This window comes from Canis lupus, chromosome 4, assembly GCF_003254725.2.
Source record: "Canis lupus dingo isolate Sandy chromosome 4, ASM325472v2, whole genome shotgun sequence".
NCBI lineage: Eukaryota > Metazoa > Chordata > Mammalia > Carnivora > Canidae > Canis > Canis lupus.
The window spans coordinates 34,964,106-34,991,593 of NC_064246.1; the positions used below are offsets into that span (position 1 = coordinate 34,964,106).

General features: G+C 58.2%; 2 protein-coding genes across 6 annotated transcripts in view; one reads left to right on the top strand and one right to left on the bottom strand.

Moving 5' to 3' along the window:
• Window positions 1–5,402, top strand: part of BMPR1A (bone morphogenetic protein receptor type 1A) — a 141,237-nt gene extending 135,835 nt beyond the window's left edge. For all 3 annotated transcript variants that reach the window (XM_025435326.3, XM_025435325.3, XM_049109098.1), the window contains 2 exons: window positions 1,113–1,243; window positions 1,331–5,402. In XM_025435326.3, coding sequence (XP_025291111.1) covers window positions 1,113–1,243; window positions 1,331–1,456 — 257 coding nt within the window. In that variant the 3' untranslated portion in view covers window positions 1,457–5,402. The remainder of the gene's footprint in view (window positions 1–1,112; window positions 1,244–1,330) is intronic.
• On the bottom strand, window positions 50–27,421 carry MMRN2 (multimerin 2). 3 transcript variants are annotated; one of them, XM_049109091.1, is made up of 7 exons: window positions 27,161–27,421; window positions 18,328–18,456; window positions 18,131–18,237; window positions 17,966–18,046; window positions 17,035–17,241; window positions 15,294–16,922; window positions 50–592 (listed from the first exon to the last, which is right to left on the bottom strand). In XM_049109091.1, exons 1-7 carry the CDS (start codon window positions 27,322–27,324, stop codon window positions 555–557), a joined length of 2,355 nt encoding a protein of 784 aa, XP_048965048.1. In that variant the 5' UTR covers window positions 27,325–27,421; the 3' UTR covers window positions 50–554. The 3 variants fall into 3 exon arrangements, with proteins under 3 accessions (XP_048965048.1, XP_025290282.1, XP_025290283.1); XM_025434497.3 differs by lacking the exon at window positions 50–592 and adding an exon at window positions 11,930–12,934 and having other exon boundaries at window positions 27,161–27,418; XM_025434498.3 differs by lacking the exon at window positions 50–592 and adding an exon at window positions 11,930–12,934 and having other exon boundaries at window positions 17,035–17,199; window positions 27,161–27,413.
• Between the last annotated feature and the right edge of the window lie 67 nt (window positions 27,422–27,488).

Consider the following 27,488-nt stretch of genomic DNA (forward strand, 5'->3'; position numbering starts at 1 on the left):
CACTCCCAGGTCTGTGATTTCACTACCAGGACACACAGGACTCCGCATATAGTTGTCCACATAGCTGAGATTTATTACAGTGCAAGGATACAGATAAAATCAGCCGAGGGAAACGGTGCACGGTGCAAAGTTCAGAGGAAGTCAGGCACAAGCTTCCAGAAGGCCTCCCCCAGTGGAGTCACACAGGATGTGCCTAATTCCTCCAGCAGTGAGTTATGACAACATGTGAAATATTGTCATCTAGGAAAGTTCATTAGAGACCTAGTAGCCAAAGATATTTTTGGAGTCTGGTCATGTGGGTACCCTGCGCCTAGCATGTACCAGAATTCCAGACTCCTAGAAAGAGAGCAGGTATTCAGTGTAAACCATATTGTTTGTACAAACAGTCTAGACACACGGTAAGTGGCCCTTATCATTTAGGGAAAGTTTTGTGTGAGTGTGGAGGGAATCATTTATGCAACCAGTTCCCAGACAGCGGCCCCGCGCCAGCCCTGCAAGCAGGCCTTTTCGAAGGCTAGCAGTCTCGGCCTGCTGTGTTAAATCTTTTCCATGTATCACGTTGTCTTTCTACTGCAGGAGGAAACAAGGCAAACTGTAAAACAAAAACCACATCCGTCAGTAAGAACAATTACGTATATAAATAATTAAATTAAAAATTGAAGGGGCACTTGGGTGGCTCAGTCACATAAGCAGCCGACTCTTGGTTGGTGCTCAGGTCATGATCTCAGGGTTGGGAGATCAAGCCCCTCATTGGGCTCCACGCCAAGCATGGAGTCTCCCTTTCCCTCTGCCCCTCCCTGGCGAGCACTTGCAGCTCACTCGGTCTCTCTCGCAATAAAATAAAAAATTGAAGGTAAATGAGTGCTTCACCTTACTTTCTTAAGGGATATCGGTATGTCCACAGGTATGACGGGGACTGATGGAGATTGAAACATGGAGGCATAGGAAAAGAGAACACACATTTACTATTAAAAGTGAATCACTCAGCCTATAATTCTTTTCTTCCTGTAGGAATCCATTTTTACTCCCAAAGTCCAGAGAGAGGTGCTGAGTAGGTTGATCTATTCTGTTGAGTCACTTTTGTGCTCACTGTGTTTCCTCCCTGCCTGCAGGGATCGTGGAAGAGTACCAGTTGCCATATTACAATATGGTGCCCAACGATCCATCATACGAAGATATGCGTGAGGTCGTGTGTGTCAAACGTTTGCGGCCAATTGTGTCCAATAGATGGAACAGTGATGAAGTAAGTGGAGCTCCGTGCCCTGAGGAGGTGATTGGTAACTGTCGTCAGAGACCTGTATGTGCTCACTCCATTCTCTTTGCTTCTCAGTGTCTCCGAGCAGTTCTGAAGCTCATGTCGGAATGCTGGGCGCACAACCCGGCCTCCAGACTCACGGCTCTGAGGATCAAGAAGACCCTTGCCAAGATGGTTGAGTCCCAGGATGTCAAGATTTGACGGTGAAACAGTCATGAGGACGAACTCTGGACTGCAGGAACTGTTTTCACCCAAGGGACGGGTGGCGTTAGGCTAGAGTAAGGATGCTGACTTGGTTCTCAGACCCTCTCCTCACTACACCTTCACAGGCTGCTAATATTAAACCTTTCAGTACTCTGTAGAATACAAGCTGGGAACTTCGAAACACTTCGTTCTTTATATATGGACAGCTTTATTTTAAATGTGGTTTTTGATGCCTTTTTTTTTATTGGGTTTTTATGAACTGCATCGAGACTTCAATCCTGATTTAATAAGTCTCCAGTCAGACTCTGGGTACTGAATTCTCTGTTCATAAAATGGTGCTTTCTGTGAAAGCCTTACTAAGAAGATAAAGGAATTCAGCAGAGATGGAGAAATATACACTTTTGCCTTCTACCTGAGGAAAATTAATCTATTTGTATTCCACCTTTGTAAACAGCCTATGGGTTACGATCTGTTTGGGACACTACTTAGTTTAGGATAGTGTGTCATGCTTTGGTATTGGTGTGTGTGTATACACACCGCACACACCAGGATTCCTCTGCTGCCATTTGGATTAGAAGAAAATAATTTATGAATGCACAGGAAGATGTTGGTGGCTGTTGGTTTTGTGCTTTAAAAAAAAATGCATTATCTGACCAAGATTCTCCAATCACACAAAAGCCATTTATTTACCTTGCAAGTGAGCTAGCTTCTCTGCCAACTTTATTTTTTAACATAAAAGTTGATATAAAGGCCAAAAGAAGTTTAAAGTGTCTATAGATTTGGACTATTTTCCTTTCATCACCATCTTTTCCTCCCTCCCCTCCCCTCCTTCCTTCCCTCCTTCCTTTCTTCTCTTTCTTTCTTTTTGGTAATCCTCACTTTTGTCATGAAAAGCATCTTATCCAAAGTTGGAACTTCCAATGCCATGAAACTTCTAAAGAAAACACTTCTTATTGAAGTGAATTACTAATTACTGCATTTGATAGCAATGTAAGTGCCTATAACCTTGTTCTATATTCTTTATTCTCAGTAACTTTTAAAAGGGAAGTTATTTATATTTTGTGTGTAATATGCTTTATTTGCAAAACACCTCCTTTACGACCATATTTTATATATGTACATACATTCAGACTGTAGAAACCAGCTCTCATGTGTACCTCAGATCCCATCCTTAAGGGAAGAAAATTAAAAGATCATCAGGAAAAAAAATGTTATAAAGTAGAACTACATATAAATTTTCAGAATTCATGCGTTCAAAATCTAGGACTTTGTTATTCCGGCATAGACTTTTATCAAGATGCTGTCGTCTCAATTTTTTTTTATGAAAGGATCCTCCAATTAGAATTTTCTATTTCAGAGCTGATATAAACTTAACGACTATTTTGGGCATTTGAATCATTTGAGATTTTTGGTTTTATGATTTCTGTTCCATAACTTGTGAAGACAATGAAGAGTCAGGCAAAAAGTTCAGTATCTACTCATTACCTGTATCTATACCATATAGCTGTTATTCAATAAAATGCTACGTATTTTATGGATGCCTTGTTATCGCAAGGAATAATTCTGCTTTACTTAAACTTACACTTCTGCAATGCCTTTTTAAATACTGTCTTATCCTGAGCAAACAACTCATGGGGGCATAAAGTGAAATCATTTTCTTTGAATGTAACAAAATAAACATGATTATATCACAATCCAGTTAAAAATCTTTAAAGGAGAGGAATCAGAGCATGAATCCGTCCATTACCAAAAATCTGACTGGCATTTAAGGATGAAACTCTTACGTATTTATCTATACGTACGTCAGACTTCACAAATTTGGAATCTGCTTTAACCGTTTTAACCAAGTTTAGTAATTTTCATCTAATATAATTGAAGTTTGAAGTGTTGATGAAGATGAGTAAATGTACGTGTAGATAGTACCCAATAACGTGCTCTTCCGGAATGTTCTCCCCTATACTGAGAGAGATTCTGACCCATGTTGCCTTGTGATTTAAGAACACTTGTGAGCTCTGACCTTAATCTAAGATTAATCGTGCTTTATTTTTTATGGGCTAACCTATAAATCTTGAACATTATTTGTCATCTTAATAACAAAGAACGTATGTAAAGAAAGGCAAGCTCTCTTACAAATGTTGAAATAGCGTGTGGAAGCAGACCGTTACTGATGGTATATACGTACAAGGTCACTATGTTGATTTTTTAAAATAAATTGATCTGTTAAAAGTGGTATCAAGAATTAACCTCAGCAACTTGTTCAATAAAAAAATTTTCTAAGGTAGCATGTTCTTTAAAAAGCAAATGATGCCATGTTTGAAATCCTAAAGTCCAAAAAATATGCTCGAAACTTACTTCCTTCTCTCTTTACTCTCACTGTTAAATTTCTAAGTTCATCCAATAAGGGAAATACGTAGAGACTAAGAGGAAGTATTACCTGGTACCACGTAGTTAATACTTTATAAAACCCTAGAAGGCATTATTGGGCCCCACTCACAATTTAGTATTTTAAAAATGTGTGGCTTCTGTCTGTCATCCTTTTAAATGAGTAAAACATAAGAACAAGCAAAAACCCAAAGCAAGTTTCTGAAGTACAGAATTTGAATCCAATTTCTCTGGAAATGTTTTCACGAAAGATCTTTCGGTCAACCTTTTATGTTGCATTTCCGATGGTCTAGAAGTGTCCCTAAAGTTAGAAAGCAGCCTATGGTTTCTGAAAATTACGTTTTCCTAGAATGGGCCGGATCTTTTATTTGTTCACTCTAAACTACTCAGTACCGTGTTCTTTCATATGCTTTGCTTCTGTTTAGAACAAAAATGTAATATAACATTAAAAGAATCCTGTATCTCTTAAACTGGCCCAAGATCAAATTTGATATTGAATAATTTATTCCAGGCAAGATTTTATAAACTAAATCTCTTGAGTTTCTTTTCATACACGTTGTTTGGAAATGTTACAGATACTTAAAATAATCCCAACAGAAATACTAATTGATTTTTTTTTCTTAAAGACTGTTGCAGCTCTTATTCTGCTTAAAGGAGTGATATTTACTATTTGCTTGGGTCAGCTGTTAATATAGGGGAGCGGTTCAGCTCCCTCAGTGCTCTTAGGAGAGTCACAGTGGAAACTGCAGAAAGCTGACATGTTCGTAAAAGCTGAGTTAAGTCTCGGGCAGCAGCCTGCAAAGCCACATGCAATGATCAATCCCATAAGGAAAGTATGTGAATGCTGCTTTTGCAAAGGATTAAATGTATTATTGTAATTTTAGCTCGTGTTCTGTACTATGCTTTCCGTGGAATCATTTAAGCCCTTTTAGTGACCGTTGTCCTTGCCCATTAAGAAACTAAAATGTAGTATATATTGTATAAAATGAAAATACCGTTATAGCTTCGTTAGGGAAGTTGTACATAGACATTGAAAGAACGGTTAAAAACGGTTTTATTATGCAATTGTAAAACACCAAAAATACAGATTCATCTTTGATATGTAACACACTAAATGTATTTTGTACAGCATCTGGTTTAAAAGGTGCCTTATTAAGTTTACCATTAATTGCTTTGTTCTATATATAGATTACATCCAGTGTATCATTTTTAAGTAAATAACCTTATTTTAGTATACTTTAGTGATGTGTTTTGTGGTAACTCGGACTGTATTGTGTATCAGAGGTCACGCGTCTGGTGAGCCTTTCTGATGGAAGTCAGGATGTTCATACACGCGTCCCTGAGGTGTCCGCCTCGGCTACCAGGAATCTGGTGTCGAGCGCATGGCAGGTAGGTGGCCGTACTCTCTCCCTGGTGTACATTGAGCAGTTATAAACCTGCTACACGGAAGGGTTGCTTTGCTTTTAAAAAAAAAAAAATTCTAACTCAAAGTATGTACTCATCGCAGAAATTTTGGGAAACGAAAAGAATAAAGAAGCAAATAAAATCGCCCACAACCCTATTGCCACATGTGACCCTATTTACACTTGAATGTTGCTTTTCAGTCTTTTTTTTTCTGCTGCATATTTTTTTTTACAAAATTGAGATCATAGTATGTCATTAATATGCGTTGAAAATGTAACCTTAAAAAAATTGACTACATAAGATTCTAACAAGTAGATGAAATAATTTATTTTTGTAATTCCCTGTTGAATATTTGGGTTATTTCCATTGTTTTCAAAAATATAACAAATGTATTGAACATCCTTGTACATAAATCTTTTAAATCATACATTAATTCTTAGATTCCTGAAAGTGGGACCCAGTGGTAACGAACTTTGAAAGGATTGCATAAGATGGGAGAAATGCCCGTGCGTCTAAGGGTCTTGGTCAGTGTTGCCGTAGCACTGGCGGGCGGCTTCCTGGGACCCAGGGACCCTGAACAGCGCTGCTCCTGGCCCCCACCCCCACCCCGGGCGGTGGTGGCTCAGGAGGAATCTGGGACTAGGTGGCATCGCCCCAGAAGTGCGTGTTGGGGTCGCTCACTGCAGGGCCCTCCTGGGAGCCCCGCTTGCTGTCCCTGTGCAACGCTTTCTTGGAACAACCACGTGGCCCTGCGGCCCGGGCACCCGGGCTTCCCGAGCCGCCCGATGCTGCGCGTGGCCTGCACCCCGGTCCGCTACGCTCGATTCCCTGCCCCCTAGTCTCACTCTCACGGAGGGAGGACTTGCAACAGTGACAGCTTCCAGGGTTTCTGTACCATTAGCAGCAGCCCTAGTGGAGAAGACGGTAGGAAATGAGGACCCTGTTCTTCCAGAATAATACAACCCTGGCAGGTAACGTCAAGCAGATGCTAATTCAAAAAAAAAAATTTTTTTTTTAATTCTCTTTTTTTTTAAGATTGTATTTATTTATTCATGAGAGACAGAGAGAGGCAGAGACCCAGACAGAGGGAGAAGCAGGCTCCCTGCGGGGACCCGATGGGGACTTGATCCCGGGACCCCGGGGTCACGCCCTGAGCTGAAGGCAGATGCTGCACCGTGAGCCCCCCGGGCGCCCCAAGCAGACACTAGGTCTTCATTCACTCGGGGGACTGGTTTGCTCCGTGGGGCTCATGCTTGCGCCCTTCTGGCAGCGAACCCAGAGGAGAGGCCCTAAGGAGCCTGGCTTGGGCCCTGGAGCAGGCCCGCTGAGTGGGGAGAGTGGTGGCACCGCCCTGATCCCACAGGGACCGTGCGTGAGCTCCGGGCAAGAGCAGGACGGGCCGGTCACCGCTGGACCTCGGAGGCTTGGTCCAGGCGCAGAGAGCACAGGGGGCCGGGAGGTGGGGCCACAGTCGCCCTCTGAAGTGGAAGTTGTCCTCTCGGTGGCAGGTGTGTGTGCGCCCACCTGCTCCCCTGCACCCCTCCTGGGCCGGTCCTCGTCCAGTTGCTTCCACTTTGTCCCGTGTGCTCAGTGGCTCAGTGTCGTTCAGGGCGATTCCAGATCCCTGGGGCTGCGTCCTCCTCCTCACTTCTCAGCCGAAGTTTTATACAGGAACCCTGAAGTGCTGCCTTGTCGAAAGTCCAACATCAGTATAAATGCTCCCGCCGAAAATCCTTTCAGGGGGGGCCCGGGGGGCTCAGCGGCTGAGCGTCGGCCTTCGGCTCAGGGCCTGATCCCAAGGTCCCGGGATCGAGTTCCGCGTCGGGCTCCCTGCATGGAGCCTGCTTCTCCCTCTACCTGTGTTTCTGCCTCTCTCTGTCTCTCATGAATAAATAAAAATCTTTAAAAAAAATAAAAATAAAAAATAATAAATGAATAAATGAATAAAATAAAAAACCAAGATGTATAAAAACTGGATTCTGTCCTCATCCTTGGCTAGCATTGGCGGGAGATGGGACCTAACTGACGACATTTCCAGCATCCCCGTTGTCAGTAAGTCTGACGTGTCTAATTCAGGCCTTTGTAATTTAGTTTTCCATTCAAGAAACAGAATTTTCGGGCACCTGGATGGCACAGTCGGTTGAGCATCCGCCTTAGTTTCAGCTCAGGTTGTGCAATTGAGCCCGCCGTGGGCTCCATGCTAAGCATAGACTTTGCGTGAGACCCTCTCCCTCTCCCTCCACCCCTCCCCGTGTCTCTAAAATAAATACTTTCTTAAACAGAATTTTCTTTTTCTTTTTTTTTTCTTTTTTGATGTTTTGAAGTTTGAACTTGTGTAGGTACCTTGGTTGTGTGAGTACTGATGCGGTGCTTTCAACCTTTCCTCACACCGCGGAGCTTCCACCTTTTATTTCCCTCCTTTTATTCTGCTCTTTCTGGGACTCCTGTTGACAGATGTCAGGTCCCCTGGATGTTTCTTCCATTTTTCTTAACGTGTCTGTCACATGACCCATCTTACCTTCCACTTTGCAGCCCATCTAAATTTTTTAAAGATTTTATTTATTTGAGAGAGAGAGAGTGACAAAGAGAACCAGTGGGGAGGAGAAGGTCCCCGATGAGCAGGGGCCTGATAGGCTCCATCCAAGGGCCCCGGGGTCATGACCTGAACCGAAGGCAGATGCCTAACCCACTGAGCCACCCAGGTGTCCCTACATTTTTTTTTTATTTCAACCAAATTTTTTTATTTGGAAATAATTCCAAAATTCCCGAAAAGTTGGGAATATGAGGAATGGCATTTACACGTCACCCGGACTCGTCAACCCCCACATTTTGCCACAACAGCCTTGCTAGTGTGCGGGTACAGGATGGTACCAGCCCGTGCTGGGATGTTCATGCACACATGCACAGTCGCCCGTGACCCTTGCTGAGCCGCTTGGGTCAGATCAAGAGCTTGTGCCTCTCTCTATTCTATTACAAAACCACTTACGTGCAACTCCCGAAATCGGGCAAGTGGACACCGACACCCTCGTAATTCTCAGCGGAACCACAACCTGCTGACCTTTGCTGCTTCTGCAACAGTCCTTGAGCACATTTCCCGGGTCCAGAGTCTGTCCAGGGTCCTGTGTTACTAAGTGTCACGTCTCTTTATTTTTTTAAAAGATTTTATTTATCCGTGAGAGACCCAGAGAGAGGCAGAGACGCAGGCGGAGGGAGAAGCAGGCTCCCTGCGGGGACCCGATGGGGGACTCAATCCCGGGATCCCGGGGCCACGGCCTGGGCCGGAGGCAGACGCTAACCCCTGAGCCGCCCGGGGCCCCTCGTCTCTTTAATCTGGAAGCAGGTCTGGAGAGCTGGGGTCTGTCCTCTGTAATACATGTTCCAGAGCCAGAGGCCAGTGTCTCCGCGCACGTACGTCTGTCCCTGCCAGGGCATCCCAGCGGGAGGCCGCGCCATGGGTCCCGTTCCTGATGGGACTGTCGACCCCTGTTGGGGTGAGACCTGGCTGCTTCACCGTTGGGTACTGGTTTTCCCTTCGTAGTGACGTGTGAGGAGACACTTGGAGCCTTGCTGCGCCGATGGGCATGCAGCGCGGCCGTGGCGACGGCGGGGACCCTGCTGGCGTTGGCACAGCCGCGCTGCTGACCGTGGAGCCCTGAGTCCTGGTCGGAGGAGCCTGCAGGCTCCCCTCCAACTCCGCAAGTTCTAGTCTTAGGCCATCGTGGGTTTTGATGCTCAGATGGATCCGGACTTGAGCCCTGACGGTTGGGCCACCGGCCCTGGAGCCCTCGGGCCACGCGCCAGGCTTTCTTGGCTCGTCATACCTGTCGGCGCTTGCGACACGCTCCCCGGTCACCAGTACTTTGCATGTCTCGGCTGCGTCGCCAAGGACCCAACACCCTCGTGGAGGACGCCGATCGGAGGCTGGCACCTGAGCGGCAAACAAGATTTCCAGCTCCCTGGGGCCTTGGGGGCCTCGCTGGTCGAGTGTCTGCCTGCGGCTCAGCTCATGATCTTGGGGTCCTGGGATCGGGTCCCGCGTGGGCTCCCAGCTCAGCAGAGGCTCTGCCTCTGCTCATGCATGCTCTGTCTCTGTGTCTCTCTCTGTCCCTCTGTCTCTGTCTCTGTCCCTGTCTCTGTCTCTGTTCCTCTGTCTCTCTGTCTCTGTCGCTCTCTAATAAATAAAAAAATCTTAAAAAAAAAAAAGAAAGAAAAAAAAAAAAGATTTCCACTTTCCCGTGTTGTCTCTATCTAGACACCTGTATATTCCAAAACCTTCCGTGTTTTGAGTGTTGGGTCCTGTCGAGCGCAACCGTGGTTTCCACAGGCCGCGGCGTGGGTGCTCCTCTTGGCGCCCGTGGGGCCCTGCTCCTCGCCTGCCTGTTTTTATCAAGAAGCGACAAGGCAACAGCCGAACGTTAGGATGCGCTCCTGCCGGGTCCCCGGGGGTTCAGCCCACCTTCAGCCCAGGCCATGACCCCGGGTCCTGGGATCGAGTCCCGCATTGGGCTCCCCGCGTGGAGCCTGCTCCTCCCTCTGCCTGGGTCTCTGCCTCTCTCTGTCTCATGAATAAATAAGATCTTTATAAAAAAAAAAAAGTGCTCCTTCCTTCTTGCCTAGGGGTCTGGCCTTTCCCACTCGCCTCCTTTCCACTCATCGCCGCCCGTGGTCGGGCCAGGGGGACCAGAGGGGGGGACCGGGGGGCGGGGGCACTCAGGAGACAGGTGGCCTGCAGTTTTCGACGTTTTCGAGATGAACGTCCCAGGAACACTGGCAGTTTCCGAAATGTTTCAAAAACATTCTTCAAGGACCAAAAATCCAGGGACAGTTGTGTCTGAAGTGTGGGAGGTCAGGTGTCTATGCGCCCCTAGTCAGGCCGTCGCCAGTCGGGGGACCCACCGCTGCACCAAGCTCCCCGCCCGGCCAGGCGCTGGCCCCCACTGCTCTGCGCCCTCCGCGCCCCCAAAATCACCCCTGGCTCTGCGTCCCCCAGGGTCTGGGCTTCTGTCCCTCCGCCGCTTCCCGTCCTCCGATCTTCCTACCTCCCGTTTTTCAGAAACCGCGGAACTCCTCAGATCCGCTTCCTGCACCTTGTTGGTCAATATGACCCTTGAAGACGCTTCCCCGCCAGATCTGAGCTGCGGGGCTTCGTGCTCAGCCCGGGGCCTGCGCTGCAGCCTCAGGGAAGGGCGCTAACCCTGGGGGGCTGGGGAGACCCAGGAAAGAGCCTGCACCCTGGGGGGCACCTGGGGAGACCGGGGAAGGAGTCTGCACCCTGAGGGGGCTGGGGAGCCTCGGGAAGGAGTCTGCACCCTGGGGGGGTCTGGGGAGCCCCAGGAAGGAGTCTGCACCCAGTGGGGGGAACCTGGGGAGCCCCGGGAAGGAATCTGCACCCAAAGCTATTGGATGCCGTAGTGGAGATATGAACCTGTCAACTGAACCTTAGAATTCGTGTCAATCTGGTGTCCTCATTACAGAAGTGGGTTTTTTGGTTTTTTTTAAGATTTTATTTATTTACTCATGAGACACAGGGAGAGAGAGGCAGAGACCCAGGCCAAGGGAGAAGCAGGCTCCACGCGGGGAGCCCGACGCAGGACTCGATCCCGGGCCCCGGGGTCACGGCCAGGCCTGAAGGCAGGCGCTGCGCTGCTGGCCCCCCGGGCGGCCCTACAGATGTGTTTAACAGGAAATGTGCACTTTGCCTGGTGGTTAAGGTCTTGTTGACTAGAAAGCTTCCTATGTCACAGCCACTGCCTCTCGAGTTCTCGTCCCAGAAGCTTCCGGAGTGACCCACGGGCCCGATTCAGCAGTCGCACCTGCACCTGTAACCCGGATGCAGGGGGCCGGCCCCGTGAGCCCTCGGTGGGTCAAGTGGCCCTGCTGGGGGGCAGAACACCCCCGATGAAATCTTAGATGCTGAGAGCGCACCAGGCTGGTCAGCCAGCCTGGCCCGGGGTGATGGGCGTGAGGCACAGAGGCGGCGCAGAGGGTCCCTCGGGAGGCGGGCGCCCTGCGAGCAGCGGTCCAGTCGTGGGCCGGGAATGGCCCCGCCAGGTCACGCCTCAGGTTGGGACTGGCCTTGGCCACTGAGGGCCGCACTGGGCCAGAGGCCGTGGCCGGGGGGAGTGGCAGGAGGCAGCGTGACCTGGGACGCGCGTCATAAAGCCCTGAAATCCACGATGAAGCCGGCCAACGGGCACCAGGCACCTCGCTCCGACGGGGAAGCTCCTGAGGGGGGAACTGAGGTCGGGGCCGGCGGCCAGGCCCTCCGTCCCCTTAGCACCCGTGTTCCAGCCAGTGCAGCGCACGAAGCATGGCTGGTCCATTCGGGGGACACGTGCTTGAACCCATGGGCCTTAGAAAACCGGGAGGAGGGCTGAGCCGCGGCTGCCAGCCCGAGAAGGGTCTGCTGGGCCGTGCCCCACGCCCACTGCTGGAGCGCGGACGCCCCTGAGGCCGGGCCGGCTTCTCCAGCCTGTTCGCTGCTCGCGGGGCCCGATGCTACGGGGCCGGTGCAGCTCCCAGTGCTCCCGCCACTGCCCTCGGGAGGCCTCTGCAGGGAGCTCCCTGGACCGAGAGCGGCCGGAATTAGGGGAGTCGTGTTTGCCCCAAATAGCTGCATTGTGTCCCGCGTGTGCACCCCCTTTCCTGGGTCCCTTTGCTCTCCGCGAGGTCAGCAGGCAGGCATTCGGAGGGCAGTGCTTTATTCCAGGCGGGTCGTGACGGGGAGATCTGGACACGCGGCCTTCACTTCCCCCCTCGGCCCCCCTCCCGGTGACAGGCGCTCGTGAGGCTCGGGACGGCCACCAGGGCACGGTTGTGCTCGCTCCGGGTCATGCTGGGCAGGTGGCGGCCTCCACCCTGTGGACCAGGGAGGACAAGACGGGAAGCGAAGGTCACAGAGAAACTAGGGAAGGACCAGAACTAAGGGCAGCGGGGGCGGGGGGGGGGATTCTCTTCCCTGGTAACTCGAGCAGGCCTCAGGCCCATTCCCAGCAGAGGCGCCGCCGGCCGCTGCCCCGCTGCCCCGAGGTGGGGGGACGGGCTCCCGGTGTCGTCCCCAGTGTCACCTCCAGCATAACGTACTCCTCCTGGGGAGGATGAGGGGGAGGCGGTGGCAGGGGGTTTAGAGGTCGCAGCCACGGGAGAGCAGCCGAGGGCGGGCAGGACCCCCGGAGTGGGCGTCGCGCGGGTCCATGCTCCCCGCACCCGGGGCCGCCGGGCGGCGCTCGGGCTCCTCTCCACACCGTCACCTCCAGGCCCCGCAGCTCAGCAGGCCCCATGCGGTGCCCCGGGCGGGCGGCCTTCAGGTCCTGAGCACCAGGAGCCCCCCGAAGGCCGAGGCCGCAGGGCTCCTGCTCCTCAGCGACCCCCGGGTCAGCTCGAACCACACCCTCTCGCCGCGCTGCAGCTCGGCCAGCGCGAAGGCCGTCGCCGTGCCGGCCGCCCTGCCATCCTCCGGGGAGCCCACGGGGGTCTGGCGGCGGCCCCCGAACACCAGCTGCCCGCTGCCCGGCCCGGGGCCGAACTCCACGCTCACGGCGAACAGGTAGACGCCGCGCTCGGGGGCCAGGAAGTAGCCGTGATCCGGGAAGTAGCTGCCGCCCACGTTGACATGCGTGGTGTTGAACTTGACGGTCTGCGGGGCCGCGGTGCCTCCTGAGCAGCTGGCGTAGAAGGCCGCGGGGGAGCCTGGAACGCAGGGCGCCGCTCAGTGCCCGCCTCCCCGCCCGCACATCGCACCCCCACGCCTGCCCGTCCCCTGCCAGCAGGGCCACCGGGCACCCTGGCTGACGGCCCGTGCCCCAGTGGCACCCTCGGGCCGCAGAGCCCCCGCCAGGCCAGCAGGACGGGAACACCAGCACCTGGTCTCTGCCCCCTGAGCACCCCCTTCCCCTCCCAACGCCCCGAGAGCCAGGCCTCCCTCCTCTGGGGAAACCGGGGCCGCGGGCGCTCGACGGCTGCCCGAAGCTGCGCAGCTTTGCCAGGGCGAGAAGGCTGGCCCCCCACGCTGGGGCACCCACCCGGAGCCTGGGCTGAGGGATCCAGACGGGCCCAGAGGGCGAGCCCGCGCCCCCACGCACGCGGGCCAGCACCGGGACCTCGTGGGGCGAGTGTTCGGTGAGCCATGGCCTGCCTGGGCCGACGGGGGGGCAGGACGGGGCCACGGGAGGGGAAGTGCCGTCCCCCGGGCTCCGGCCATGACCCCGGCCTTGGCACCGACAAGCCACGTCCCCTGGGCGCCCCCCCCACCCCCCGCTGTCTGTCCGTCTCCTCGCTGAGACCAAACTCCGCGTGCCGGAGGGGATGAAGCCAAGCTCTGCCGCAGGAGGGCCCCGCCGGGTGCGTAGAGACCTGGCCCCCCGCAGCCCCAGCACCTGGCTCCCAGCCCAGCAGCAGGCCCGGGGTCGGGACTGCGCGCCTCATCCTGGAAGGCTCCAGAGCGGGCAGGAGGGCGGCCCTGCAGCACCCCAACAGGAGCTGGGCGCTCGCCCGGCTGCAGGGGCCCCACAGGGACCCCCCCGCGCCCTCCGCAGCCGCCCGCAGGCAGCAGGAAACTGAGGCCAGCAAGTGCACTGGCCGCGAGGGGCTGTGCGCTGTCCACAGGGCGGGCAACCTTGGGACGGGCCCCGCAGCCAGGCCGCTACTTCCCACACACCGGGCTACCCGCAGTGTAGACAGCCCGACGGCGGCCCTGTCCCCAGTCCTGTGTCTGGAGGAGGAGTGGCCACGCCCCAGGGCCAGCCTCCTCGGGCAGGGGATGGTCACCTCTGTCTAGGGTCCCCTTCCCAAGGCCACACGCAGGGATGGAGGGGCCAGGAAGGGGGGGCTGCACGCACGTCAGCCTCCCAGCTGGCGACCCAGGCCCCGGGGCCCCGCAGGGACCAGTCGTCAAGGGCCTGTCGCACAGGAAGGGCCAGCACCCTAGAGACCGCAGGGCAGGGTGCAGGGCTCCCTGTGCCACCTACGGCCGTGTGACCAGGCCCTGGGCCCTGACTGTTGGAGACTCCACAGGGACCCGGCGGGGCAGCGGGATACGCCAACCACAGGGCCACGAGGCCTCCCGGCCCCTCCTCGGGGGCTGCCGGGGCAGGTGACCCCAGCCCCTGTGCGTGTGTCTGTAGGGGAGCAGGTTAGAGACTGCGGGGCGTGGCAGGGAGGCGGGAGGAGCTGAGGCCGGGCCTGGGGCTACCCCAGCTCCAATGACGGTTGGCCAGCGGTGCTGACACGAGCCTCAAACATTTAGTGGGGACCCCGCGGGCTCCCCAGCCTCCGCCCCGCAACCTCTGCCTCCTGCGCATGAGGCAGCATGAGAGGCCCCGGCCTGAGCAAACGGGTCAGGGCCAAGCTGGCCCTCAGCGCTCCCGGGGCGCAGCCTCCCCGACCTCTCCCACGCAGGCAGCCCTGTGCCCCGACGCCCCGGCCTCCCCAACACCCTGGCCTCCCGGCCTCCTTTGTCCCCTCAGCCTCCCTGATGCCCTGGCCTTGGGCACTCACCTGCCTCCCCGCCTCCCCAGCCTCCCTGACCCCCTGGCCCCCCTGGCCTCGGGCACTCACTTGCCTCCCTGCCTCCCTGGCCTCCCTGATGCCCCAGCCTCCCCAGCCTCCCCAAGACCCCAGCCTTGGGCACTTACTTGCCTCCCCAGCCTTCCGGCCTCCCTGGTCCCCTGGTCCCCTGGTCCCCCGGCCTCCCCGAACCCTGGCCTCAGGCACTCACCTGCCTCCTTGGCCTCCCGGCCTCCCTGGTTCCCTGGGTCCCCCCATCCTCCCCGATGCCCCAACTTCGTGCACTCACATGCCTTCCCGGTCCCTCCAGTCCCCCTGGTCCTCCCAGTCCCCCGGGTCCCCCTGGCCTCCCCGGTGCCTGGACCTTGGGCACTCACCTGCCTCCCCGGCCTCCCGGCCTCCCCCATCCCCCCCAGTCCCCCCAGTCCCCTGGGTCCCCCCGGCCTCCCTGACACCCCGACCTCGTGTATTCACCTGCCTGCCCGGTCCCCCTGGTCCCCCTGGTCCCCCTGGCCTCCCCGATGCCCCAACCTCGCGCACTCACCTGCCTGCCCCAGCACCGGCCCTCTGGCGGGCTCGTCCGCCCCGGGCTCCGCTTGCTTCCTGTCCCTCCTGCGGGTGCCGTCCAGCCCTTTCTGCCTCTTCCCCTTCCGGCTCAGCATGGCCTGCAGCTGTCCCAGGTCCAGGCTGACGTTGGCCGCCAGGAGCCCTTGGAAGTTGCCAAAGAGGCTGTGGAAGAGGCGCTGGTGCTGCTGCAGGTCGCGCCTGGTGGCGGCCAGCGCCTGGCCCAGGTCATCAACGGTGGCGCGGAGGGTGGCGTTCCCGGCGGGCCCGCAGCAGCCGGCCACGCGGTCCAGGTCGGCGTCCAGGCGCTGCAGCTCTCGCGCCAGCCCCGCCGCCCCAACGGCCTCCAGCGCGTCCACCCGCGCGGCCAGCGCGCCCCAGGCCAGCGCCTGCTCCTGCAGCCCGGCGGCGGCGTCGCGCAGGGTGGCCACGATGTGCTCGTAGCGCAGAGGCAGCGCAGCCGGGTCCTCGGCCAGCCGCTCGGCCATGTCGTCCCCCAGGAGCGCGGCCAGCGCGGCCTCGTGGCGCAGTGCGTCGTCCAGCAGGGCCGCGAAGTGGCTGCGCAGCCGGCCCAGCTCCCGCTGCACCTCAGCCTGCGCCTCCTGCAGCGCCCGCGCCTCGCCGTCCAGGGCCCGCAGCGCGCTCCGCAGCCGCGCCCGTTCCGCCCGCGTGCGCTCGCCCTCCTCCTGCTGCGCGGCCACCGCGCGGGCCAGCGCCGCCACTGAGCTGCTCAGGGCCCGCAGCTCTGAGCCATCGGGCTGGGGGCGCTCGCCCAGGTCGTCGGGGATGCCGTCCAGGCCTGTGGGGAGCTCCTGGCAGGTGCAGTCCTTGGCGTACCTGGCGAGGTCGGCGTGGCTGCCCTGCAGCTGCTGGACGGTGAGGTTGAGCTCCAGCAGCTGCCGCTCCACCTCCTCCCTGTTCTCCTCCAGGATCAGCGACTTCTCCATGAGGGCGATGCGCAGCTCGCGCAGCGCCGTGTGGTTTACCTGCAGCTCCCCGAGCCGCCGCTCCACCCTGCTGATCTGCTCGAAGGTTTCGTCGGACTCGGAGTACAGCTCCTTGATCTCATCGGCATGCTGCGCCAGGGTGGCCCCCATGTCTGCCAGGGTGGCCTGCAGCTCTGCGTCCCTGCGGCCAGCCGCCGCGTGCAGCGCCGACACGTTCCTCTGCAGCTGGCCCAGCCTGGCCTGCAGGCTCTCGGGCTCGGGCCTGGCCGCTGCCCCCATGGGCTCCTGGGCCCTGAGGGCCCTCTTGACCTTGGCGTCCACATCCGCCTGGACCTCGGAGAGCGACTGCTGCAGGGAGAGCTGCTGGGCGTGCATCCGCTCCTCCACGTCCTGCCGCAGCTGCGCCACCCTCTGCGCATTCTCCTGGACCTTGCTCTCAAATTTGGCGCCGAGCTCCTGGAAGTCAGCCCTGGCCACCGCGCTCTCCCAGACTCCCCTGATGGCCTGTCGGTTGGCCTCCACGTCCAGAGACAGGTTTCTCAGGGCTTGGGAGAGGCCATGCAGGCTCTGGTTGACGCTCCTCCAGGTGGGGCTGAAATGCACCTGCAGGAAGGCATCCAGGTGCAGTGGCAGCACCTGCTCCAAGGATGTGCTGGGAACCTCTGCAACAGAGACCCACTCTTACCCACGCTGCCCTCCCCCAGCAGGGACCAGGACGCGTCCTCTGAGATCCAGGCCCTCCGGCCTCCCTCCTCTCTTGCCCTCGGGCCTCACCGGGCTCCGTCTGATTCGCCTCCATCGCAGCGGCTGTGAGGTTGCTTTCCAGGGCCTTCCACAGGCCCGGGAGGCCGTCTGCCACCTGGTGAAGGTCATTCTGGAGGTCCTCCAGCAGGCGCCCCTGCTGCCCCAGGACATGGCTCAGCTCCGCAGCCCGCTGGCCTGGAGACACGGAGACAAACGTCCAGGCCTGCCTCCCCGGGCCTGGCCGGACCACGGGGTACACAGAAGGAAAGTTCCAGGTTCAGACGGAAATTTCCAGGGGGGGGCAGGGGGATGGTGATGTCCTCTGAGCAGGAGCTCAGCAGCTCAGCTCCAGAGGGGGAATGCCCACCCACGAGCCCTCACCCTCACCCTCACCCTCACCCAGCACCCGCAGCAGACATGACTAATCGATCTCGGCACACTTTGCTCCTCGGCTGTGTGGACGCGGCCTCTCAGTGCCACTCAGGCAGCCCTTGCCAAGAGATAGGCGTTCATCGCATGACGAGACTCACTCACCATCCCAGACGTGGCCCAGCCTGGAGAGGCCTCACGAGTGGTGCCTCTGGGTGGTTCTGTGCGGACTCTACACCAAGGGTGGCATGACTTCCTGGCCCTGGGAGGGCGCGTGTGGGAAAGCGTCCTGCAGGCCATGGGATCTCGCACCATTCAAGGGCCAAGGAAGGTGCCAGAGGAAACTGTCCTTCCCAGGACAGGGAGTCGGGGAAGGGGGTGCGTGTGCTTAGGCAGCGGGTGGCAACCGAGGGCCCTGCGACTCTGGCCTGCTCGGTGTGGGGGCAAGCTGCCCCAGAGCCACAGAAGGGCCCCTGCCGCTCCGGGCATGGAGACTTCCCCAGCCAGTCCTGCCCTAGCCCAGGAGAAAGGGCCTGGGAGCACTTCTCGGCGCCTGCCTACCCCTCCTGCACCTTCTAGGCAAGCAGCGTACCAGGTTCCAAGGCGACGGGCCCGTCCCAAGGCTCCTGCAGGCCGTCACCTGGGTCCTCAGGCTCAGGGGTAGCCGTGGGATCTGCAGACGGGAGGTGGCTGATGGTGAGCCCACAGGTCAGAGCACCCACCGGACTTGGAGGGGGGGATCCCCGGGGAGCCCTACCGTGGTGCTGGCAGTCAGGGCCCGCAAAGCCAGGGCAGCACTTCCAGGCCACGGAAGCCAGCACCTTCTGCTTGACCTGGTACACCGGCTTGTGGGCCACGCGATACCTGGGGAGAGATGGCCAGCTCGGTGACGCCAGGGCAGCCAGCGGGGACGCAAGAGGGTGGCCCACCCTGCCCCATCCGGCCCCTGCTCACATGACTCGGACTCTCTGGCAGTCCGGAGCCCCCTGCGGGCATGGCTGCTGCGAGTGGACGAGGAATTTCTCTGTTTTGCAAGCGGCTACAAAGGTCACCAGCCTGGACTCCTGGTAAGGGCACCAGTTACTGGAAGACAAGCCAGGAGAGAGGCCTCCTGAGCACCCCAGCCCCCCCCCATCTGGCCTGGAGGTCAGCAGTGGTGCCAGCCCCACCCCTGCCTCCCTGCCCACCCACACCAGATGCCTGGGATTCCAGAACCCATTAGCCTGAGAAGAGAGCCCTCTTGCATTATTCATCCCTCCTTCCACTCCGGACAAAAGCTCCAGGAAACCCGCCCTGCAGGAGCATCTGACCACGGCCCCTGAACCAGCGGCCAACCCAGAGAGGCTTGAGAGCACCCCCAAAATCACACAGCAGAATTACCCATGGGCCAGGATGGGCTCTCGGGGGTTTCTCTTGGGGCCAGGGAGGCAGCACAGTGCTGCTGGGGCTGGAGAGAGGCCTGAGTTCAAATCCTTGCCACCTAGTCCATGTGAGCTGGAGCGAGGCACTTAGGGCTTTCCCCCTCGCCCACGTCTCGGATGGAGGTGCTGCTCCGCTCCTCCAAGCGTGCGGGTGAGGACCCGGGGCCTGGCTCCCGACAACACTGCTGCCCCGTCACTGCCACCTCTTTCCTGACTGCAGACCGGGCTGCGGGGAGGGCACCTGCACCCTGGCCATTCCCCGCATCATGGAAACGGACTTGCAAAGAGTCATGGGAGTGGACAGCTGAGAGTAGTCCCCACTCCAGGAAGTTCTGCAGGGCTGGAGGTCACGTGCAGCCTCTCGGTCTCTGCCCTTCACCCCTTCACCAGGCTCCTTTGCCTGGTAATCAGCTCCCAGGGTTCTCCGGGGTTGCAAGAGGCAATGACCCACATCGCTCGGCTCGTGGCCGCTGAGCTGAGCAGCACCCAGTGCCAATACAGACACACAGACCTTCCCTGCAGGGTCCCAAGGGGAAGCAGGCAATCGCAGGTGGCGTGGAAGCTGCTAGGACCCGGGGAGCCATCCAGGAGGTGGTAACCAGGCACCAGGAGCTGTGACAGGCGTATGGCCCGCAGTGCAGGGGTTGGGCAGGCAAGTGGCCCAGAGATGCTGAGAGGCCAGGCCATGGGGTCCTTGAATTCCCGCTGGGGACCCGGCCTGTGTCCTAGAGCACGAGCTGTGGAGGGGTCTGAGCAGGGAAGTGCCATGAAAAAGCCACCCTGGCTTCTGGGGACAGAACGGATAGGAAGGGGCAAGCTGTAGGTGGCTGTGTCAGGGATGTAGGTGGGAGATGTTGGCAGGTCCCATGGGTGACGGCGGTGGATGCAGAGAGAAGGGGCACACTTGTCAGATATCAGGAGGCAGTGTCGGGGGCCTTGCAGGTGGAGTGGCGCGGCTCTCCGGCTGAGGGTGTATTCTCTGGGGCCGGCCTCCCACCTGGGGCCGGCCTCCCACCTGGGGCCGCCGGGCGCCACCACACAGGGATTCTGCCGGGGTGGAGCGGGGAAGGAGTGAGGGGGACCGAGTGACGACACCCGTTACGAGGCCTGGGCCCCCAGCCTGAGTTCCCACTCAGTTCTCAAAGCCTGGCAGCCAGCCTTCCCCCCGGGCCGCAGACTGAAAAAGCGTGTCAGGAAAATGACCCCACTCGAGAGGATGGACCGAAAACACGACAACATCAGGGGCTCCCCGTGCAATGGCCCAGCAGGGCATAGTGTGACGAAGGAGGTCAGGAAGCCGCATCCGCACACCCAGGTCCAACCAGCTTCGTAGTCTGCTCTCAAGGGGGCAGACGTCTGAGACGACTCCTGAGAAAGATCTCCGTACAAAAGGGGGGAGGTCGGAAAAAGCAACTGGGGGGAAGAATCAACTTGGAAAAAGCCAGCACTGCGCAGAGAAGTCCCCCAAATGTGTACTGATAGCCCCAGATTGATAAAGGAAGAATAGGAAGCTATTGGGGCGCCCGGGGGGCTCCGTGGTGGAGCGTCTGCCATCGGCCCAGGACATGACCCTGGGGTCCCGGGATCGAGTCCCACGTCGGACTCCCTGCGTGGAGCCTGCTTCTCCCTCCTCCTGTGTCTCTGCCTCTGTCTCTGGGTCTCTCATGAATAAATAAATAAAATGCTTTTAAAAATCTGAAAGGGGCGCGTGCTGAGGAGGAGCCGCCGCCTGCCCCGGAGCAGCCCCGGGCCCGCCCACCCGCGTCCAGATTTTTTAAAACTCCAACGTCTAATGGTTATGAAGACCACGTGGCCGAAGCCTGCGGGGATGATATCGGGAGAACGAATTTAACTGTCAACTACCGCCCTCGAGGCGTGACCCAGGATGAGGCACGGAGTCCGTTCAGCAGCATTGGTGACATGACCCTGCAGAACCCACTCGGGGTAAGGCAGAGGGCACAGCCCGGCCACCACGCCGTGAGCCATGTGACCGCAGGGGCCGAGAGCAACCACACCGAATGGCCTGCGGCTCCAGTCGAAAGCCATCAAGGTGTCGTCCGCACCCCGAGCTTGGAAGTCATCAAAGACGCCAACCTGCGCAGCGGTGGGCTCCCGCAGACCGTGACCCGGACGGGGAGGGCGTGCTCCCTCGGTTCGGGGGAGCCACCAACTCCCAGGGCCTTGCGGATCAGACCACAGGTTTGTCCAGAGGGGTTGCGTTTATCCAGTTCGACACACGGTCGGAGGCGGAAGGGGCAAGTACCAGTCTCAATGGTCATAAACCCCCAGGTTCCTCTGAGCCCACTACAGTGAGGTTTGGGCCAACCCCAACCGGAACCAACCCGTGGCACTGCTCTCCCAGCGGTACCGCTCGCCCGCCAGGCGGTTCGGAGGCCCGGTTCGCCGCCAGGCGCAGAGATTCAGGTTCTCCCCTGTGGGTGTAGATCACGAGTGGGCTTTCTGGTGTCAGTGTCCTGGGCGACGCATCTTCGGGCTGGTGCATCTTCATCTACAACCTCGGGCGGGACACCCATGAGGGGATCCTCTGGCAGATGTTTGGCCCCTTTGGGGCGGTCACCAATGTGAAAGTGATTCGCGACTTCAGCACCAACAAGCGCAAAGGCTTTGGCTTTGTGACCATGACAAACCATGAAGAAGCCGCCATGGCCGTAGCAAGTCTGAACAGCTCCCGCCTGGGGGACAAAATCCTATAGCTTTCCTGCAAAACCAACAAGTCCCACAATAACTTGCTTATGCTTTTTTTTTTTTGTATGGAATAGATAATTAAGAGTGAAGAAGTTAAAACTTTTTTGTTAGTGTACAACTCATTTTGCACCAATTTTCACAAGTGTTTGTCTTAGTCTAAATGAGAAGTGAAAAGGTTTTTATACTCGGGGATGCAACCTACATGTTCAAATGTTTGAAATCCCACCATGTTAAACCAATGTAAGTTTCTTAAGTTATTTCCTTTAAAATATATATTAAACAGAAATCTAAGTAGACCGCATTGACTAACCAGTCCCTCGGGATGGTGGTGAACCTGAAGCATGCTTTAACTTCTAAGACTAACACTCGTTTCATTTGGTGTCTCCACACACTGGATAAAAAACACAAAAAACAAACAACAACAACAAAAAACAACAAAAAAGGCATGACCTTTTAGTTTTAGTTTTCAAACGAAAGATGTTAGGCAGATGCTGAGTGTGCGTTTTCTCAACTGCTTCAACATTTTAAGCGATTTCGGCTTTAGTTGACAGGAAATTGCTTTCCCAAGCAGGTGCCATTGCCACCTCCTGCTCACTCAGCCCCGGGGCTCTGCAGGGGTCCTGGCAGTGGCAGCAGGCCGTCCAACGGGGGGCCGCCACCGGGGAGGGGCCGTACGCCAGGCCCTCCAGAGAAGGGCACCCACGGGTTTCATAAGCCCAGGCGCCAATGGGAACGGACCAAAGAGTTTCAGGGAAACTCCAGTATATTCCAGAGTCAGACCTAACTCCAGGGCATGCCTGAAGATGTGCTGCTCCTCTGACATCCCGGATTTCTGTGCACACGTTGCATGCACGGTGCCCTGCACACCGGGCGCTGGTGTTCCCAACCATTTCTCCACTTTCCAAGAGCAGTTCACATAGCTCGAATGCCTAAGATTGCTCTATATTTTAAGAACACAGAAACAGGGCAGCCCAGGTGGCTCAGCGGTTTAGCGCCGCCTTCAGCCCAGGGCCTGATCCTGGGGACCCGGGATCGAGTCCCACATCGGTCTCCCTGCAGGGAGCCTACTTCTCCCTCTGCCTGTGTCTCTGCCTCTCTGTGTGTCTCTCATTAATAAATAAATAAAATCTTTAAAAAATAATCACAGAAACATTTGAGCATTGTATTTCTCACATCCCTTCTCATGAGCGCTAGACTTGTTTCCATTTTAGTCAGATTTTGTTTTGAAACTTTGCTTTCATATCAACACTCAGCAGAAAAGTACTCACTTCTTGCCAGTTATCTATTAACAACAACAACAAAAAAAAACAACTTTGATTTGTAGCTTTAAAGATTAACCCTCCCAAGTTCTCTGCATAACTGCCTTGACATTTTGGGTTGTTCTGTTAATTTTCTTTTGCTTTTTTGTGTTTTTTGTTTGTTTTTACTTTTGCATTTAAGACCATTAAATTTTATTTTGTTCTGCTCGGAAAAAAATAAAAAAAATAAAAATAAAAATCTGAAAGGAAAATATCTCCAATTTAGAATCCTATACCCAGCCTAACTATCAAAGTCAAGGGAGCAGAATAAACACATTTTCAACCAATCGGGTCTCAAAACGCTGCCCACCTCAGGGCCCCTCATCATCAGGGAGCTACTAGAGCAGTGCTTTGGAATCTTGCCGTCAGATCTTCACGTCAAAGCCACCGTGTGGCACTTCATAAAGAAGAGCCTCTGGGCTGCAGTAGGTCAGTGGGGCAAGTGTCTGGGGCTGGGGCTGGGCCTCAGCATTCTCAAGCGGCCTGGGTGTTCCAAGTCAGAGCCCAGGAGGCGCTCCACTTTGCCAGAGGTGCCCCAGCTGCACAAGCCAGAGCACCCAGACAGAGGAAAGCAGGGTGTCAGGAGACAGGAGCTCTGGCAGGGAATTGAGGGGAAGGGAGTCCCCAGGAAGATGGCACAGGGAGCGCCCCGTGCAGCCGCGGGCAGGTGGTGTGGGCCAGTGTCCAGACCGGAGCACAGCTAGGGCTCCGAAAGCCACGCCACCGAGAGACCCTGGCAGTCAAGCATCTGGCACGGATGAAAGGGGAGAGCAGGCGTGGACAACAAATGGGCCAAGAGTTTGGGGCTGAGTAGTGACAGAGACACTAAGCCAAAGAAACAAAAACCAATGGAGGTAGTTGTTTATTCCAGGGAAGATGGAAGGTAGGAAGCTGCGGGGGTGCGGGGAGGACTCGCGGGGTGTTTCTTCTCAACTCTCCACTTGGAGCAGCGAACAGTCACGTAGAAGTAGATACTCAAAATGACAGTACAGGAGGAGGAGGGGCAGGTGGTGCGTGTGTGCACGCACTTACGCACATGCATGTGTCCTTGCACACCTACGTGTGAACAATGGGGTTCGGGTATGGGGTGGGAATGAAAACTGAATCGTGGGGGCTGCTACTTCCCAAGAAGCAGCAATCTAAACACGTCAGTTAGAGACACAGGTCAACGGCAAAGGATTTACCTGGGGAGTCAAAGGTCCTGCCTCTGGGGACCCGTGGGGACAGGGGCTTCTGACTGTGTCAACTTAGGCCCTAGCCACAGCCGACCCTGACCCTGACGTCAGCGCAGTTCTTCCATAAAGGGGCAGAGAGCAAACACCTCACACGAGGCTGACTGCATAACCTGTAGCGCCCGGCGCCAGGCGAGACTGTGGGACAACGGGTGTTAAACCCAGCGGGGGGCCCTTCCGTGGGCGCCCTCTGTGGCCGCTCGGGTCACATGCCCACGGAACCCACCGGACTTCAGGCAAAGAATATTTACTCAGCGCATCAGGAGCTGGGCCCACAGCTTCGGGGCCACAGGCGGGGCGGCCCCCTGCACAGGCCAGTCCAGGACCCAAAACTCCCACCCAGGCGCTGGGGATGTGCGGGGCCGGGGCCAGGGCCAGTGGTTCTGGGGGTGTGTGCGACCTGCGTGTAGGGGGCGCAGGCCAAGGACGGCAGCAGCCGGCCCCCCGCGGTCCGAAGGCCAGGATGCCTGCCGAGAAACACCTGCGGGCAACCAGGCTGCGTTCTGGGCTCCCCCTCCCGGGGCGCAGGGTGCAGGAGGCCCTGCCGGGCCGTGGGTGCGTGTCAGCCTGCCCTGGGGGGGGGGCGCTGGGACTTTCCACCCCAGGCTCCTGGGACCGGAGGCGGTGCCGCCCACCCTTCCTGCCCAGGAACTTTCTCTCCTGACCTGCCCAAACCTCAGCTCCAACTGTCAACCCGCCCACGCTCCCCCTCCCTTGGCAGCCTGTCCCCTTGGCACCATGCAGGCCGCTGGCCTGCGGGCCCTGGGAACATTCCTGACCTTTGCTTTGGTTTCCTCCAGCTCCTGGCAGCCCCAGAGCCTGAGCCCCATTGTTCTCAGTGCGCTCTCCCCCACCCCCCCACCCCCGTGCGCCCTCATCTCCTGGGGCCCCCTGCAGCCCCCCCAGGCTGCACCCCATCAGGAGAGCATCTGCCGGAGCCCGGGGTGGGGGGGGTGGCCCTTCCTGTCCCCCTTCCTGGACCCAGGGTGGCCTTGAGCAAGGCCGCCCCACCCCCCAGGATATGCAAGATGATTCCCACTTCCAGCCTCCCTGGGGGCAGAGGGAGGGGACGGAGGCCAGAGGGAGGGAGCTCCAGCTCCAGGGAAAGTGTCGCGGGTGGACGTGCAGGTGCCACCGCGCGGAGGGGGGGGGCGGGGGGACGCCGACCGCCCACATAGCACAGCCCTGGTCACAGCATTTCACCAGCTCTGTCTGTGGGCTGGGAAGGGGCTGGGGCAGGGGCCGGCGGCCCTCTGTGGGCTGGGATCCCCTGGGGGTGCCCGGCCCTGCTTCCCGGTGGCCCCAGGCAGGAGCTACAGCCCTGGAGGTGGCTGTGGCCTGCGCTCCTGTGCCACCCCTGCCTCCGGCCTGACGCCTCCGGGCCCGAGCTCTCAGCCACAGAGCATCGCAGGTGCTGCCCGTTTGGGGCCAGACAGACGCCGGCCATCAGGGCCCTGCCCTGTGCTACCCCCACCTGGGTGTGGGCCCCGCTCCGACCTCCCCAGGAGCTGGTGGCCCGGGGTGGCGTCCCCATCCCTCTGAGCCTCACGGCCCGTGGAGAGGGCAGCGCAGCCCCGAGCACCTGGAGGGGGGCACCCTGCCCTGGGCTCGCTGGGCCCCCACGTAGGCACTGACGGGCCCCCATCCTAACTGCTGCCCGGTCCCACTCCCACGGGAACCACGGAGCATCGCAAGAGTCCAGATGCACCCGGCGCCGGGGGCCCGGGCCGTGGGAAGCACACTCACATCCCGCCCCCACCCTGCGGCCTGGCACCCGGCACCCGGCACCCAGCACCCACTTGTTCCCTTTGAACCTGTCCTTGCAAATAGTGTGACCTGGGCCCGTGTCCAGGGCCCCCAGTGCTTACGAGGAACAGGTGGGAGGAACACGGAGGCCTGGTCCCTGACGACAGCCCCACGGCCCCGGGGCAGGGGGAGGCCAGGCCGTGGGCCCTTCCGCCTCTCCCTTCACAGAGGAAGCAATCGGCGGGAAGCTGAGCAGCGTTTCCTTCCTTTCACACCGGCCCCTCGGCCCCTGGAGGCGCTGACAACCGGTGGGCCTGCTGGGCGCGCTTCCCCGGGAGCGGCCGTCCTGGTCGGCGCCCTCCTGGCACCCCGTCCCACGAGGGCTGGGGGGCCGGAGCCCCGTCGGAGGAGGGAGGGCTGGGGGGACTGGGCTTGGTGGCCTGAGAGCAGACCTGAGTCACCTGTGTCCCCAGCCCACCGGCCACCTGCCCCCGTCTCCAACCCATCCCACCCCCCACGCCCACCCTGCACTGAGCCGGTGCGACCGTGAGCGGGCCCCCCACCCCCGACGGGCACTGGGGGGGGTAGGTCGCGCCGCTCACCCCAGATCCATATGAACGCCGGGAGCCATGGGGGTGGCTCTGCGTGCCCTCGGCTGTGTGACCGGGGCGGCTGCTGAGCCTCGGGCTCCTCCACCACGCGGGCTGTTGGGAGCATCGCCAACATTGGGAAGGGGACAGCTGAGATGGGCCCGGGGAGGGACCCCCGGCTCCAGCCCTGGGCCCAGACTGGGGGTCCGGTTCTGACGCCACCGCCCGTGTCCAGCGGGGCCCCGGAGGGGTGCTCCCTGGCTGCCGCGGGCCCCCTGGGCTCCGACCGGAGCGGGGCGCCCTGCGTGCTGGCCACCTACCCTAGGGCCAGCCTGAGGACCCGCACCGGGCCCCCTCAGGCGAAAGTCCAGGCCCAGGGGCATCCGTCTTCTCTGACTTGGGCCAGGTCAGCCTCATGTAGGCTCCACTGTCAGTTCACCTGCTCCCAAAAACTGCAGCCACTGCCGGGCCAGCTGGAAACTTCCGGAAGGACTGCCCCATCGCCCCTCTCATGCTAAGGGGTCGATGGCAAGAAATGCTCCTGCCGAGCCCCGGGTCTCCCGCCTGCCACGGGCCAGGCCGGGAGCGTCCTGTGGCGCCCGGTCCGGGCTGGGGGGGGGTGGGGGGCTCCCGAGGGAGCCTGGCACGTGGTCCCATTAAGCCTCACCGGCGGCCCAGCAGGTGAGGAAATGGGGGATGCCGTGGATGGGCAACCGGGTTCCCAGGAGACCCTGTCCGGCGGGACTGGGACTCGGCTCCCGCACGTGACCGCCCAGAGGTCAGGTGGCCCTTACCGTCTGCCGGGGTCCCCGCTGGGGTCCTCAGCCTCTGCCGTCCAGGCCCCAGGGGGCCGAGGGCTGGGCGGATCCGAGCCCCCGCTCCCTGCGGCCTGCGCCGAGGCCCCCAGCAGCCCCAAGCCCAGGGGCCCCCCGAGGCCGAGCAGCAGCGTCAGGATCATCCGGGCGGCGGCGGCTGCACCAACTGCTGCTGACCGTGACGTCGTCTTCGACTTAAGTCTCAGAAGGAAAAGAAAGCAGAGAGACAACAAAGAGAGGAAGTGGCCTGGGCCGGCCCACCGGGCGAGCCCTGTCCGGCCCCCCCCCGCCCCCCACGGCAGCCAAC